This window comes from Fusarium oxysporum, chromosome XII (genome assembly GCF_013085055.1).
Source record: "Fusarium oxysporum Fo47 chromosome XII, complete sequence".
Lineage (NCBI taxonomy): Eukaryota > Fungi > Ascomycota > Sordariomycetes > Hypocreales > Nectriaceae > Fusarium > Fusarium oxysporum.
In genome coordinates this window covers 2123464-2138866 of record NC_072851.1, presented here as the reverse complement: position 1 = coordinate 2138866, position 15403 = coordinate 2123464, and the positions used below count along the sequence as shown (strand labels likewise).

The 15403-nt window shown below is 48.4% G+C and overlaps 8 protein-coding genes across 8 annotated transcripts; 4 read left to right on the top strand and 4 right to left on the bottom strand.

Moving 5' to 3' along the window:
* Nucleotides 1-223: 223 nt before the first annotated feature.
* On the top strand, nt 224-1829 carry FOBCDRAFT_150705 (major facilitator superfamily domain-containing protein; the record flags this gene model as incomplete). The annotated part of the gene is made up of 4 exons (XM_059608354.1): nt 224-531; nt 635-1308; nt 1358-1611; nt 1659-1829. The coding sequence occupies 4 exons, from the start codon at nt 224-226 to the stop codon at nt 1827-1829; spliced, it is 1407 nt and encodes a 468-aa protein (XP_059466458.1).
* A 245-nt stretch (nt 1830-2074) lies between these two features.
* FOBCDRAFT_234757 (chaperonin 10-like protein) lies at nt 2075-3167 on the bottom strand. Its single transcript, XM_031194140.3, has one exon. The coding sequence runs from the start codon at nt 3082-3084 to the stop codon at nt 2110-2112; it is 975 nt and encodes a 324-aa protein (XP_031030761.2). The 5' UTR covers nt 3085-3167; the 3' UTR covers nt 2075-2109.
* A 595-nt stretch (nt 3168-3762) lies between these two features.
* FOBCDRAFT_254769 (FAD dependent oxidoreductase) lies at nt 3763-4943 on the top strand (the record flags this gene model as incomplete). The annotated part of the gene is made up of 1 exon (XM_031194139.3): nt 3763-4943. One exon carries the CDS (start codon nt 3763-3765, stop codon nt 4861-4863), a length of 1101 nt encoding a protein of 366 aa, XP_031030760.2. The 3' UTR covers nt 4864-4943.
* A 243-nt stretch (nt 4944-5186) lies between these two features.
* FOBCDRAFT_246256 (peroxisomal biogenesis factor 11) lies at nt 5187-5943 on the bottom strand (the record flags this gene model as incomplete). Its single annotated transcript, XM_059610750.1, has 2 exons — nt 5187-5334; nt 5417-5943. 2 exons carry the CDS (start codon nt 5941-5943, stop codon nt 5187-5189), a joined length of 675 nt encoding a protein of 224 aa, XP_059468240.1.
* A 375-nt stretch (nt 5944-6318) lies between these two features.
* Nucleotides 6319-8641, bottom strand: FOBCDRAFT_193874 (fungal-specific transcription factor domain-containing protein). The gene is made up of 7 exons (XM_031194138.3): nt 8499-8641; nt 8394-8442; nt 7797-8347; nt 7679-7729; nt 7497-7618; nt 7249-7447; nt 6319-7191 (listed from the first exon to the last, which is right to left on the bottom strand). The coding sequence occupies exons 1-7, from the start codon at nt 8607-8609 to the stop codon at nt 6334-6336; spliced, it is 1941 nt and encodes a 646-aa protein (XP_031030759.3). The 5' UTR covers nt 8610-8641; the 3' UTR covers nt 6319-6333.
* Nucleotides 8642-8976: 335 nt separating this feature from the next.
* FOBCDRAFT_193871 (general substrate transporter) lies at nt 8977-10732 on the top strand (the record flags this gene model as incomplete). The annotated part of the gene is made up of 3 exons (XM_031194137.2): nt 8977-9115; nt 9173-10246; nt 10302-10732. The coding sequence occupies 3 exons, from the start codon at nt 8977-8979 to the stop codon at nt 10730-10732; spliced, it is 1644 nt and encodes a 547-aa protein (XP_031030758.2).
* Nucleotides 10733-11196: 464 nt separating this feature from the next.
* Nucleotides 11197-12138, top strand: FOBCDRAFT_246253 (uncharacterized protein; the record flags this gene model as incomplete). Its single annotated transcript, XM_059610749.1, has 3 exons — nt 11197-11253; nt 11290-11925; nt 11965-12138. The coding sequence occupies 3 exons, from the start codon at nt 11197-11199 to the stop codon at nt 12136-12138; spliced, it is 867 nt and encodes a 288-aa protein (XP_059466457.1).
* A 1297-nt stretch (nt 12139-13435) lies between these two features.
* FOBCDRAFT_150605 (major facilitator superfamily domain-containing protein) lies at nt 13436-15063 on the bottom strand (the record flags this gene model as incomplete). Its single annotated transcript, XM_031194135.2, has 5 exons — nt 13436-13876; nt 13937-14029; nt 14085-14671; nt 14727-14812; nt 14861-15063. The coding sequence occupies 5 exons, from the start codon at nt 15061-15063 to the stop codon at nt 13436-13438; spliced, it is 1410 nt and encodes a 469-aa protein (XP_031030756.2).
* Between the last annotated feature and the right edge of the window lie 340 nt (nt 15064-15403).

Genomic DNA, 15403 nt, shown 5'->3' with positions numbered 1-15403 from the left:
GCCGCCATCCTCCTTCAATCCCAACCAAAAAAAATAGTGCGATTTCTAACGCGGGGTAATCTGGGGTAACCAGGGCACTGGTAATCCAAGCAAGACAACTCGTCGCCACAACTCAGGAGTCGGACAAGTATCTATATCAATGGCAGCCCATTCGCATTTCCAGCGAGGGTCATCACATCTCAAGTTTAATCTTCTCAATAACTTCTGTCTATCTCTTTACAACATGTCCAATGCCCAAGACAAGAACCAGCCTGAAGCCCTTGATGTTGAAGAAAAGGGACATTCTGATCACCTTGAGAAGCATGACACTCATATCTTCTCGGCGGTTGATGAAACCGGTACACACAAGAAAATCGATCCCGCTGAAATCAAGCTGGTGAAGAAGCTGGATTGGATTATTCTTCCGATTCTGTGGATCATGTACTGGTTCAACTACCTCGATCGCAATGCCATTACCGTTGCGCGTCTGGATGGCTTGGAGAAGGAGCTTAACCTGACTTCTACGGAGTATCAAACATGTGTTTCCATCCTGTTTGTGGGATACATCCTCGGCCAAATTCCTTCCAGTAAGCAAGCACCATTTCGCTACCCCTCTCCTTCCGCTGACTGACCTTTCAGACATGCTCATGACTAGAATCCGACCTTCCCTCTACATGTCCGGCGCTATGGCTCTCTGGGCTGTTGTGAGCACTCTCACCGCAATCTGCCATGACTTCAAAGGCCTCGTCCTTACGCGATTCTTCCTCGGCGTCACCGAAGCCCCTTTCTACCCAGGCGCTCTATACGTCCTCTCGATCTTCTATACCAAGAAAGAGATAGCAACTCGTATCTCCATCTTATTCACAGCCAACATCTGCGGAACTGCATTTGCAGGACTTATCGCAATTGGCGTGTTTGAGATGAGCGGCGTTGCAGGTCTAGCCGGATGGAGATGGCTCTTCATTCTCCAGGGCATCATCACTTTTGTTATCTCCCTCGCTTCAGCCTTTGTCTTGCCAGATGAGCCCAGCAACACCCGTTGGCTCACAGAAGAAGAGAGGATATTGGCCCACGAGCGAATTGCCGCAGATACTGTTCAGATCCGAACCAACACGACGACTTTTGCTGGACTGATTGATGCCTGTAAGGACCCTCGTCTTTGGGTCCTCGTCTTCATGCAACACTTCCACATGGCTGCCAGCAACTTCAAGAACTTCTTCCCCACTATCGTTGGAACACTTGGCTTTGATCGCAATACGACACTCGCTCTGACCTGTCCCCCATACATCGTGTCAGGTATCGTCTGCATCGCATGGGCCGCAAACTCTGGTAAGCTCCCTACAACGAAGCTTCTTGAGCGTCATCTAACATCAAACAGGCCGGATGAACGAAAGAACGTGGCACATTACCCTCGCGAAAGTCATGGCTGTATTTGGCTTCATCTTAGCTTGTACCGTTCACAATACTGGCGCCCGATACTTCGCAATGTGCGTCTTTGCCAGCGGTGTCTACGCCTGTAACAGTGTTATCCTCGGTTGGGTCGCCAGCACATGCGGTCAGACCCGAGAGAAGAAAGCTATATCTCTCGCTCTAGCAAACACGGTTGCCACGCTTGGGCCTATTTACACTCCGGTAGGATCATAAACTTTTGGCGTTTAACTGCGACTGACATCATCTAGTATCTCTGGCCGAGTTCAGATGAGCCTATGTACCCTGTTGCCATGTCCAGCAGTGCCGCCTTTTCCGCTGCATCGGCTGTCTTGGCCTGGGTTCTAAGATGGATGCTCATTCGCGAGAATCGCAAGATTCGGGCTTCGAACAACGAGGAGAGACTATTTTACGCATATTAAATTTGGCAAATACTTTTGTGGTCCTGTAAAGGCATCTAAGTAGTCCAGCTAGTTACATTAGTATCCGATATTGGTTTTGCTTATTATATATCATATTATGTTCTTCATCAGTAGTGATCTATCTTGACTGTACTAATACTGAAGCAACTCCAAGCACTCATCGCGTACACTTAAGAAGATGTATAGTTAGGCGCCGGCCTGCTGAATGCGGAACCCATGCTGCAAAGTTCTAGGACTAGAGCTCTCTCCACAGTAGGTCCGTAGCCCAAAGGCCTATAAATCATGGAATAGTATACAGTCGATTAGCCACCTTACCAGAGCCAAGCAACTCAAGTCCCTTTGCGACATCTGCAAAAAGAATCTCCTCAATTTGTGGCTTCAAGTCCCCTGAAGCTAGCAATGCCAGCACCTCCCGAAACTCTGCAATGCTAGCGCTAGTTGAACCTCTGAGTGACACATTCTTGGTCACCAAGTCTGTGGTTGCAAATTGGACTGTTTGGCTCGCCAAGCCAACTAGTACAACCGTGCCTCCAGGCCTGACAGCAGAGATAGCACCTTGAACCGTTTTCTGTGTGCCGGCGAAGTCGACGATGAGGTCGAAAGTCTTTTCTGAGAAGGCGTCCAGGCTTGTTGCACACTCGATGGCCCCAGCACCTCGAGCTTGGTCGAACTTTGTTTCGTTGATATCAACGCCGTATACTTTTGCCCCTTTCAAAGACGCAATGGCCAGGCCGTTTAGACCGAGGCCTCCTAAGCCAATGATAGCGACTGTTGAATGTGGGGTCACACCGCCCTCTGTGACAACTGCGTGGTAGGCTGTGGCAACGGAATCGGTGGCCACGGCAGCCTCGGGGAAACCGACATCTTCCGGGAGCTTTACCAGATTCTTAACGGGAGCCACAGCGAATTCGGCATAACCTCCATCGCACCCGACGCCGAGCGCCTCTTGGAAATTGCGCTCTTGAATAGGATGTCCTACGCAGGCGACGGCTACGCGGTCGCCTACTTTGAAGGGAGTGGTCGAAGATGATTCTGCGGCGCCCAGCTCGACAATAACACCGGCAACCTCGTGGCCTAGGATCACGGGTAGCTTGCACATCCAAGCTGCTCCGCCGCCGTGCAGGACATGGGTGTCTGAGTGGCAGAGACCTGCGGCTTTGACTTGTATTAACACCTGGTCTACGCCGGGTGTGGGGACGGGAACATCTCGTAGTTGAAGGCCCTGTTCAACTCCGAGAAACTGGAATGCTTTCATATCGAACTAGCAATGGAGCGGGTATTTAAATAAGTGGGAGTGCGGAAATTCAACAGCGATTAAAGCTATCGCTTAGAGTAAGGTGATGGGTTTCGCATAATCCCATATTCCAATTTCTTATAATAATTAACGCTATGATTCGACATGACTCATAATGCATCTATAACTTAATTGAGTTTTTGCGCTTAGTGGAGCTTTGACCCTACAAAGTGGGCCTATACAAGAGCCCGTAACAAAACGTAGTGGTAGTCAAAGAAGTATCAACAAGATTTATAGTTAAGAGCTCATGTTTACTAATTTCAGCTCGCTTAGACACAGCGGTGAGATAAGATGTGGCATGCGGCTTATCAAGCTTAAGCTAAATCCCCTCAGCAGCGTTATAGAAGTTTAGTGGCAAGCTTGCCATTTCTGGCTTCTTCCGACGTATTCTTCCGATTCTGTCTCCGGCATGATTTTCCAGTTTTATCTCCCGTCGTATTCTTCCGGGCTAAGCTAAGTTCCCGAGAGCCACCAATGCAGAACAGGATATTGCCACTATAATGTATTAATTACTTATAGCAAGTATAAAGAACAGCCTGAAACAATATACAGCGTGTTATCAAATTCAGAAATACACCAGCACGATATCCTACTTTTCAAAAACTCTGTTTAACTCGCATCCTCAACTAACGAGACATCATGGACGCTCAATCTGCTCCAGTCATCGTCATAGGCGGCGGCATTGTTGGTGCCTCAATTACCTGGCATTTAGCCAAGGAAAAGAAGGAAGTCATTCTTATTGCAGAGACAGTCGGCGGCGTCGCGACTCCCAAGTCATTTTGCTGGCTCAACGCGGCTGGTACAACGGAAAAGTTTTACTATGATTTCCGACGTCGCTCTATGGCACGCTGGGTTGAAATGGGCAAAGAGCTACCGGATCTCCCGATCCAGTGGGGTGGTGTCTTGGCTTGCGACAGAACCCCTGAAGAGCGCGAAGGATTCTACGAACGTCAGCGTCTCTGGGGCACAAACATTACGCGTCTGGAACAAACTGACCTTGCTGTACTTGAGTCGCAAGTCGATGAGGCCCAATTCTCCTTGGTGAAATGGGGCCTTCATGTTCCTGAAGAGGGAACTATCGAAGCATACGCCGCTGCAGCGAAGCTCATCGCTCACGCCCAATCTCTCGGCACTAAGGTGCTTAAAGAGAGTGTTACTGGATTTCTGAAGAACGACAAAGGGCGAGTCTCGGGCGTAGTAACGGGCTCTGGGCACGTGCGTGGCAGCCACGTCGTTCTGGCTGCTGGTCTTGGAAGTGTTCCACTGTTGGCAACAGAGAACATCAAGCTTCCTTTGACTGGTCGTGAGGGTCTCCTTGCTAACACCGCACCGACTAAAAAACAATACCTGAATACCTTGCTCCGCTTGCCAGGCTTGCATATGCGCCAGACCCTCGATGGGCGCATAGTCTTCGGCGCGTCCTTCGCTGGCGGACAGCCCGGCGATGACCCGCAAGCAACAGCAGAGGATCTTTTCAACCAGGTACAAAAGACATTCAAGGATGGAAACAGGCTTGAGTTTGGTCATTATACTGTAGGTGTACGACCTGACCCGGAGGATGGCTATCCCATTCTCGGTTCCACGGGCTTGGAAGGGCTTGACCTGGCTGTGATGCACTCTGGCGTCACGAATGCTGCGCTGGTTGGCGAGCTCCTAGCCAAGAAGATTCTCTACGGCATCGAAGATCAAATGCTCAAGGACTATCGGATGGATCGGTTTAAGAGTTATGCAAAACTCTAAGCTCCCAGAACGACATAATTCAATGATCTAGAAGGCTTTGCAGCTACCGTTCATTGACATTACAATATCGTATAGTTTATATAGCCCTCAAATCAGCACACCATTATTCAAGATCTCCAGAATTGTAGTGTGTAAGGACAATGTGCATAGAAGTCTGCTTTCAGCCAGTCTTTCCGAAAATGTTCACTAGCTTCTGGACCACAGATTTTATTTTTAACGTACAAGACAATTATGTATCCTACATAATCGTGTTCCCTAAGGCCCTCTTTAACACACCCTTATTTATTCTCTCAATGTGAAAACTCAGCGTCCTCAGAACGCTTTCAAATATTTGCAATTCCAACCAAGCTGCTTGCAGCCCCACAAACACTAATAACGCCATCACTGAAATTAAAGATCTTGGCAGCAGAACATGCGATAGGCAAGTCAAACAAGGCGTTCAAGAGTTGTAATGTGTTGGCCGCATGCTTGCTAAGGTAGAATATGATGTCAATACACAGGTCTAGTACAATAGCCCCTCAACTGTGCTGACTGCTATGTATAGGGTACTTACAAATGGAGGATCTTCGCACTATTAGAGGCTTTCTTAGTATCCGGAAGATGCTTCAGGTTGTAGAAAAAATACAATTGAGAGACGAGACCGCAAATGATGGCACCAAGCCACAGCCGTGATGCCTCAACTTGGATTCGCCTTGCAGTTTTCCAAGGATGGACTCCAAGACTATCAAGAACTGTGACATTATCCAAAGTTATATAACCGGCAAGCAGAAGCTGGCGAAGAGACAAAAGATGTTGTAAGAAGTGGTCGGCTTTATCAATCGTGATAATATTAACTGCAGCTTGAACGTATTCCGGTGCCTTGCCAACACGGAGAAGTTTACGTGTTGAATTAAGGTGTCTGACGAGCTTTCTCCATCGCTCTAGATTGGGCCGTGATGAACGCTTGTTGTTGAGCAAGAACAGAATTTGTAACCGAGAAAGATATTGTACAAGACGGATGAGTTTGTCCCGACCGGCAAGCGTAGAGCTGATTTTCATCATATGCATCACCCATAGACGAATGTCGATTTTGTTCACCATTGTAGCAATCCTGAGCAAATACCCGATGCAGAAGGATTCGATGAATTGTAAGAGAAAGAGAAACAAGTGAACCTTAGCATACATAGAGATAGCGTGCCCATAATTAATTATACCAATCAATCGATATGCCGCTATGTCATTAGCCGTAGTGAGATGCTACCGGGCAGATTCCGAGGACTGCCAGGAATACAAAAGTCAAGTGGAGTAGACTGTCAATGGGTTCGGCTTTGTAGAATGGCCGCCCGGAAGAATACGACGAATCAGTAGTGTAACCGACTACAGCAGCCAACTCTCTTGGCTCAAGATGGTCCGAATGGCATATGCCGACAGAACCGTTAAATCATGCTATAAACATTCTAGTATCATAATAAAACCCGAGACTTTCCTTCCTTATGAATTAATCTGTGTCGTTAAATCGCCAATGAATCCTGCCAAAAGTCCATCGACCCCTTCCAGAACTCCGGTATTTGCCATATCATTAATCCAGTGACCCCATGTATCTGGCTCCCTAGTTTCAGCCACACTGGGAGGAGGAAAAGATGCCTGCACAGCGCGGCTCTTGTTGAATACCATTGCGATGACACGACTCGCTAGAGCTTCAAACGTATCACGATATGGGGCAGCAGCTTGCCAGCCCTCAGCGATCGCCACCAAAACCATTGTACAATCCGTACATGTCTTGCTGACATCTTCTGGTCGAATTGAGTCCCATGCTGCCGGTGACGTCCATAAGCAATGCAAGTAAGTCAATCCTGCTAAGAACAGACAGTGCAGAGTACCCCATGTGTACCTTATAGCCGTGCCTATGTACAGCCGACGATATGTTTGGCAGATGTTTCTCGACGCCTCGATGCAGTCCTCGAAGATCTTCTGGAGTGATTCTTTATACTCTACAAGCTGACCCCTATAGAGAAGAAGTATTGTGTGGCTGTAATTGGTTTCATACCATGCTTTTTTGGCAAATATAGACAAGTCATCACTTTCATGGGGTCGTGCTTGAGGGGCATTTGTCAACCACGTGTCCAGGTCTACTCGTAGCTGTTCGATTCGAGCATGGTACATATGATCGTCAATGCTTAGGCGTACGGTGTCTGAAAACAGTGATGTGTGTATGCGAGCCCAGAGATAACGTAACTTGAATACGTGAATGGCGGTAGACATCGATGTTGTTGGCTGGCTGGAATGGTTTCTTGGAGAGCCCAAGATACCAGTGTCAGTGATAGCAGAGTCATCCACGTCTGACGGGAACTGCAGGTGTTTCATCAGTATGCTGAGATAATAAAGTATTAATTGGAGATTTAGTACCTCAGCATCGATTTCTTGAGGTGGAATACCTAAAGGCCGCCCCAGCCGTACAGCAACAGTGCAGTCTATACCCTGGGCGACCCAGAAAACTCTCTTGCGCATCTCCTGTTGGAGTAAGTTCGCGGCGGGTGCAAACTGCTTAACTCCGCGATGATACCCTAATTCAATGCACTGTCGTAGTGCCAGACCAGAGATTTTCCTAAACCTAGATTCAACATCGTCCCGCGAGAGTACATGGGTAGTCCTACCATAAAGATGGTCCTTCAAGGGAGCGGAGAGAGTACATAGCGTAGCACAACAGAGCTTGAATGGATTCAATATTATCCTTCGATAGTACATCGGTATATAGTTGAGCAGATATGTAAAGCTGCTACAGAAAACCGAATTAACCACTACTTGACGCCATTGGGGAGGGTAAATCATAACTTACGCCGGCTAAGGACTGAGTGTTTGGTAAGAGTAGCGCAGCGACAGCATATACCTGGAACGTGAGGGCTCGTCAGTACTGTAATCTAACGGATCACGACGGACAAGAGGCTACGACTTACCATATTGAGAAAGAATAACGGTGTGAAAGAGAACCCAGTCTCAGTAAAGTCTTGCGACGAATCATAGAGCATTGCCTCCCAAGTTCTAAAAGTCGGTTCATGTAGGAATGGATACTGGGGATGGATATGTTTGAAGTAGGCATCACTCAGCTTAACGGCGACGTCATAGTCTGGTAGCAGGCATGGAGACGGCGAGCTGCGCCTATCGCTGAGGTGAGCCAGTGCAGGCGCAGTGGGGAGGTTGCTACTGAGAGAAAGGTTAATGATGCGGGAGAATGCAAATGAAGATGAAGAGCCTAGGTACTGCGGCTCCGTCTGCGTGGTGCGAAAGTCAAGCATGCCCACTCTAGAAGACAAGTCGCTGGTGGCATCTCGTCCCTCGGGTGTGTAGGGGATTGATGACGTGCTCTCATCGTTGCTTGCTGCTACTAGCGTGGATTGAGGTGAGGGAGCTTGATCGTGACTTTGGAGGCTCGCGACGCGTCCCTCGAGCATCTCAAGATAATTCCGAGGTCGTGATCTTTTGGATTGTGCATCAAAGACCAAGCAAGCTGTTGTCATCAGTTAGATGCCCTTGACCTTGTGGATAACGCTTACTTATGCCCAGCCGCTCGCAGTTACCACAGCTCGGGACTCTATCATCGCACTACGGCGTTTCAGCGTCATCATACCTATCACCAATGCAAACCACAGTCGAAATACCTTGAGTTTCTTATCTTTACAGTGGAGGCAAGCCTGGTGTGCTCTACTGCCCGGGACACGGCGTCGCCTGAAAGCCCCAGGCCGCCGGTTTCTGTTTGCGATCTGCTGCATTTCAACCCAGGCTGTACATTCTTTGGTTGAATGTGTTTAGTCTAACATCTGGGGAAGGGAGGTAACCAAGGTTGAGGCTGAGTGTAAATCCGGTAGTTTCCGGACGAAGTCTACATTTCGAGCTATTTTAGCCGCTTCCGATTGGCGCTCGTATTCTTCCGGGTCTTCCTCGGTAGCATAGGGTAGTCTAGCCGTTAACGGACCCCTTCCAATTAGACTATCATACAAACCCACACAAACTTATTGCTTGACATGGCTAAGATAACAGTACAGAGTATCAGGCTATAATAGAAGTTCATGTTCCCCCGCATGTTCATCCCGTTTCCTTCAAGCACCTTATAAGCATTGCATTCATACGTCACAAGACATGGCCATCACAAAGATCTTCACCGAGTCAGTTCTCGCCAAGTATGCTCGAACCATAAAAGCAACTCCGCGGGGTCTAATCGTCAATCGATCTCTGCTCTTCTCATGTGCAGTCTATGCCCTGGCTGGTCTTCCAACAAGTAAGTTTCGCCGTCATATATTGTTTCTTCTAGGGTTATGAGACTGACGCTATCAAGCCTGGGACCAGGGATCTTCTTCTGTCGTTCCATCGCTGCCAGGCTTCCAGAAGCAATTTAACATCGAATCAGGGGCCAAGGCCGATGATATTCAAGACTTCATCTCGATTATTTACATTGGATATGCCGTTGGTGCTGCGTTATCCTTCTTTATCAATGATCGCATTGGCCGTCGCTGGTCGTTTCGTTTGTACTCAGCTATCTGGATCATCGGCCAACTCATCGCGACTCTTTCACCCAGCTGGCCTGCCTTGTATACGGCACGAATTATATCCGGCATTGGAATCGGCTCCCTCAGCGTCACTGGACCAATGTCAATCGTCGAACTCGCACCGAGCGAGATCCGGGGCCTGCTTACAGCTTGGTATACAGTTGTAATGGGGACCGCCTTATTCACCTCGATCTTCTGCGTATACGGAATATTCTTGCACATGTCCTCCAGCAAGCTGCAGTACCAGATAGTCTGGTTCTCACCGGCTATTTTTATGGCTTTGGCTATTGTTGCTAGCTTCTTTGTTAGTGAATCTCCCCGATGGCTCATGATGGTTGGTAAGCGAGAAGAAGCTGCCGCCGTGCTGGTGGACCTACGACGTCTTCCAGCAGACCACCCTCGCCTAGAAAAGGAGATTAAGGATATTGAGGACTCAGTTACTGGTATCGGATCCAGCTTCACAGGAATAGTTAAAGAGACATTCACTGTCCCTTCTAATCTACGCCGCCTCCAACAAGCTCTGCTTTCCTATGCCCTGGCTCAACTCTCAGGTGCCAATTCAGTCACGTCGTATTTTATCCCTATCATGAGTATCATGGGCATAGGAGGAGGCACATCCGAGAGTATGTTCTTGAGCGGCATGTACGGCTTCTCCAAGTTCATCTTCAGCCTTATCGCATCTTTCTTCTTTATCGATGCTCTCGGACGACGCCGATCTCTATTTATCGGTATAACACTTCAGCTTATTTCGCACGTCTACATCGGAGTATTTATCAAGTACCATCAAGAAGGTCCTGTATCCTCCTCTGCATCTCAAGCGGCTATCGCTGCTGTTTTCTTCCACGCTTTTGGATATGCTGTTGGTAGGTCTCCCAATCACAGTCTTGCAAGATAATAGGGACTGACCGCGTATTATAGGTCTTTTTGTTCTGCCCTACATCTTTGGAGGAGAGCTCTGGCCTAACCGTCTTCGTTCATTCGGTGGCGCTGTCAGCCAAACCTTCCACTGGCTCTTCATTTACGCTGTCAAATATAGCATTCCCTCGCTTCTCAAGACAACTGATAACTGGGGAGCGTTCCTCTTCTTTGCTGGTTGGTGCTTTCTCGCGTTGATATATGTTTTCTTTATGGTTCCAGAGATCTCAGGCCTGAGCGTGGAGGAAATTGATTATCTGTTCAAGGGTTCTTGGTTTAATGCTTATAAACGCGCTCGACGACATCCTGTTATTGATAGCGTTGAGGATGGAAAGAACAAGCTCCCTGAGGAACCGGGCAGTAAGAATCTAGTGCCTCAGCTGAGTTTGGTCAAGGGCAATGAACTTGATGAGTCTCTCAAGACATCCAGATAGCCTCACTAGTCATACTAATAATAAGTTCTCTCGAATACAGCTGGTCAAGCGCTATTGGAGGATGCAACGACAAGAGAGGATTCACTGTAAATAGCCTTATAGTGGAGCTCAAGGATATTGCTGTTCTATCTAGGCTCTCCTTACTTTAGTATAGGTGCTTAATGATTCAACTCTTTAAAACAATTATTAATACGCGTATGGCCTTGGTAAGATAGTGAATTCAGTTTCGATATTAATAATACGCGTATTAGAGTAATTCCGCAGCTGAGGTCTTAAATTCCGCAACCAGGGGCTTAAAGTCCGCAATTGACACGACCAAGCCGATCCAAATCGGCCGTGTCCATCAGCCTAAACCCTAGCAAGCTTGCTGTAAAGTATACTAGTGCCTATATATATTTTCTTCCCTGCGATCACGTTTATCAGTTATCTTTCATTGTCTCGGTCTCATATATCCTGCTTCCAAGATGACTTCTCCGCACAACCCCACCGTCCTCATAGTGGGTGCTGGCTCAATGGGGCTCGTCACGGGCTACCACTTGAGCCTTGCAGGCGCCTAGGTCACATACTTTGTTCGCCCAAAGCGCGCCGAGGAGCTCAAGCAGCCTCAGTTCCTGTACTGGCTCGACAAACAAGAACTCCACGAATTCAAGAACTACTCTCATTTTACGGACCCATCCTCGATACTCTCCTTGAGCTATGATTACATACTCATCACGATTGACGCGAAGTCCGTGCAAAGCGAGGAAGGGGAAGAACTTGTCAAGATATTCGGGCAGGCAGCCCGCAATAAAACTACCAAAGTCATTATTGGCAGTGTTTTCTTGGGCGCCAGAGACTGGATTTTGGAGAAATCTGGTCTACCCGACAATCAAGTTACCAGCGCTGGCTTGGGCATTGTAGCATACCCGGGCAAGACCGCAAACCTCCGTGTCCATCCCTCGGCTGATTCTGATCTGGTGAAGAAAGCCGATGTGGCATATGTGGATAGCATGGGAAACGGCTTCATCCTGGAAGATTACATTCCCTCAATTTCGAGCAGCTTTTCCAAGCTTTACAATGCTTGTGGAGTCTCCAATTGCGTTATATGGTCGCCGACACAGTGTGCTCTGAACATATTTCCCCTGTTTGCAGTCTTCATTGGGCTAGAGCTTCTGGGTTGGCCCAAAATCAAGGATATTGATACTGAGTCAGAAGTGTGGAAGTTGACGACAGCGGCAGCAAAGGAGGTCTAGATGCTTGATGTATGCGGAGAGGCAGGGACTCAGACGGCTCAGGCTACGTTTGAGAGTACTTTTGTCCAGATGTTTGCCTACCTCGAGGAGAAGCTTCGCCCTCTCGATTTCCAAGCTTTCAACCAATTTCAGTCACGGAGGAAAGGTTGTGGAGCAGGATCGCATGCACATTGAACGCTGTATCTCGCAGGGAGTTGCTGAAGGGAAGCCAATGTCCGCACTTAAGACTCTCCTACAGAGTATCAACCATTGAGATTGAATTCAAATTAGTGTAGTGGTGAAGGAGATAGGTTCTTGGTCGGTCTGATGTTTCCTCGCTTGGGCAGTTGTTTTCTATAAGTCTTGGTTGATAATCTTGACTCGAAGTAGACGTGTATGTAGTACATAGTCTTGGCTTTTAAGGAACTGGATGGAGGCATCTCCATCGTTCTTCGTATGGCCAGGAAAGGAACTTTTCATTATCCGAATGTAGACGTAGTTCTACCAGGAAAGGGTTCACGGTGTGTAATATAGGTAGCGAGGAGCGACGAGGGCAAAAGAGATGACTCTGGCATTCGCAGGAGGTCTAGAACTGAGGGTGACAAGTTGAGACGGCGATGATAATGAGGAGTTATCTATCGGGAAACACGGCGGAGGCATAATGGCTCATATCTGCAAATTTTACTTCAGCTAAGTAATGATGCTCGCTGCTACGTTTCCCTTACCCTTCGAACCTGGCATAATTTGACAAACCACAACAGCCACCGTGCAAAACATCCTCACAAAGCACTTGGGCGCCTCCGTCCTACAGGAATACACGAGGCTTCATGGACAAAACACCAGAGCACAATTATAATCCGTCATTAGAGTTACTGTCCTTGTTTTCTTGTAGCACAGAAAAAGCTGGAGACAACAGAGGGTAACGCAAATGCCAACCAGGAAGAGAGCCTCAGTGGACCCAACAAAACGCCATGGGCCGGTCATAGAGGGGATATTGCCGTTGGCGAATTAAGACCCCAGTTACTTGACTTGCATTCGTGGTGAGGTTTCCGCGGGGGGGGGGGGAGCAAAAACTTACCCCTAGATGGGTTAATCGCCAGCAAATTTTGGTGTCAGCCAGGATCGTTTATTTTTCTGCCCAAGGGGCTTCCTCCCTACACGCTGAGTGGTATTCAGGGATCGACATAATCTTCAGTATATGGCCACTAACTCCAGGCGCCTAGAGATAGTCGCCCGTTGTATAAGAGCATTTTGGTCATATCCCCGAATCGAGTTGGTTATCTGACAGGGAACAGGTACTGTGAAACGGACCGAACACCGAAGCGACAAGGCATGCTGATTTGCCGGTGAAGTTTTATTTAACATTAAGGGTAAAACTGATTGCTTCTTTATATTAGTTATAAGTTTTTGGCTGTAGTTGCCTGTTTTACTATATATAGTACCACGGGCTCCTATATAGCTGTTCAAAGCAATATTACGCCTTATTCTACACTCATGGGTTCAACCGTCGAACAAGAATATGCATAACAATGTAAACGCAAACACCAAAGCCCAACATACCAGAAATAACACCAAAGCCCATAAGATACTTTGGTGCATCATCAGAGGGGAACAAGTACGCGCCGTAGATTTGCGCAAGGTTACCTAGAGCATTCATAAGCGCTAGCGCGACAGCTCGAACCTCGGCGTCCATAGACCCGAACGTTGAGGCCGCAAAGCTCAGGGATATGGCATTGGATGCCCAGAGTCCTGCAGCCATAAGAACAAGTAGCGCATACCGGGCGGTGAAATTGTAGACGACACAAACTGCAATAGATGTTATCATTGAGAAGCTGAGCCATCCGGCGATGATGAGACCGCGGTAATTTGAGATCCTGTCAGCGAAGTAGCCGCTAACGGCGGTGCACACGAATGCAACGGCGTAAATGGGAACCTAGTTCAAGGCTGGTTAGCTTATCTGTAACCTTGCCTCGGCCCTTCAATGTCTTCTTACCGTCATGTACTGCGCTTGAACAGTGCTGCTGTAGCCAAGGCCGTGGACTAAGGTCGGGTAAAAGTAGGAAAGGGTCGAGGAACCGACAATGACCTGAATAGAGTCAGCAGGTGTCAATGGCCAAGGCATTATCACTGGAAAAGCCTACCATGTAGCCAAAGATGAAACCCCAGGTCCGCCAGTCTCGCAACGCGAGGATAAGCGACTGCATCTTGCCGACCTTTTCTCCCTGGCCCCTTACGGTAACACTATCCTCCTGAAGTCTGGCAATGGCGATAGCTCGTTCACGGTCTGTAAGATGCCTGGTATTGGCCGGAAAGTCAAGAAGCAGAAACGCGGCAATGATAGCCCAACCAATGGTGGCCACCCCCTCGACGATGAAAAGCCAGCGCCACCCCCGAATCCCATGGGCGCCCTCGAGGCCACCGGTAATTGCGCCTGCAAGAAGACCACCAAAGGCCCCGGATAGGATGGCAGCGGACATGAAGACGGCAAATCGCTTTGACTGCTCGGTTCGCTTATACCAGGACGAAAAGATGAGGAGGATGCCTGGGGCGAAACCTGATTCCATGACCCCGACAAAGACTCGGAGGATGATGAGATGATGGTAGCTCTGGACGACGGACATGATGCATGTGAGCACGCCCCAGACAATCATGATGGCAGGAAGGTATAGCGACGGGCGAGTTCGAACCAGGATCATGTTGGACGGCGGTTCAAAGATGACATAACCAACTGAGGTTGTTAGCTGATTGCCTTTGGAATGATGAGTGTGAGAGAACTCGGTTACCGAAGAAGACGACGAGAATAATGCTGTACTGGGACGAGGTGAGTTCAAGATCATCTGCCATGCCGGCGATCTTTGCGTTTCCGATGCTGCAACATGCTTAGAGCCACTCGTATCGCTAAATGGGGCTGACTCACTTAGTTCGGTCCATGTAAGAGAGCAAGTACATGAGCCAAATATTCGGCAAGAGAAACAGGTCGATCTTACGGACGAGCTTCTTTTCCTCTTCCGCGGTCCAGCTGATGGTTTGGGTTATTTCGACATGCTCGGCGACTCGACCGGGGCCTTCGAGAGAGTCCTTCTGGTCGACAGCCTCGGTACTAGTTTTGTATGCCGCCATGTTACCGGATTTGAACGTTGTGGGAACTAAGATGGCGCAATCAAATGCTTTTCGATCAATTGGTTGTCGAGTAGATGAGTGATTGATTGCATTGGATCACAATGAGAGTCGTCGTGGCATCTAGCAGACTTATAGAACACTCCACAGAACAAAAGTTGTTTTTGACCTCAACAACGGACATGGCCGTTGAGAGGGGCCATCGACTATGCGGGGACGGGTGACTAATTCCCCATGGGGTATGGAGTAGTCTAATCTCACTAACGGAAGTGATGGAGATCAGGGATGCATGGCGTCGAGGCGAACGCGGCCTCGAAGCGAGCATGGATGGCCTCGTTACGAG

Coding starts and splice junctions, on each gene's coding strand:
- FOBCDRAFT_193874 (XM_031194138.3), bottom strand. CDS start 8,609: ATGCAGCAGATCGCAAACAGAAACCGGCGGCCTGGGGCTTTCAGGCGA. Junction 8,443..8,498: donor GTAAAGATAAGAAACTCAAG/GTATTTCGACTG, acceptor GAAACGCCGTAG/TGCGATGATAGAGTCCCGAG. Junction 7,448..7,496: donor CTTGAAGGACCATCTTTATG/GTAGGACTACCC, acceptor ATCTAGGTTTAG/GAAAATCTCTGGTCTGGCAC.
- FOBCDRAFT_234757 (XM_031194140.3), bottom strand. CDS start 3,084: ATGAAAGCATTCCAGTTTCTCGGAGTTGAACAGGGCCTTCAACTACGA.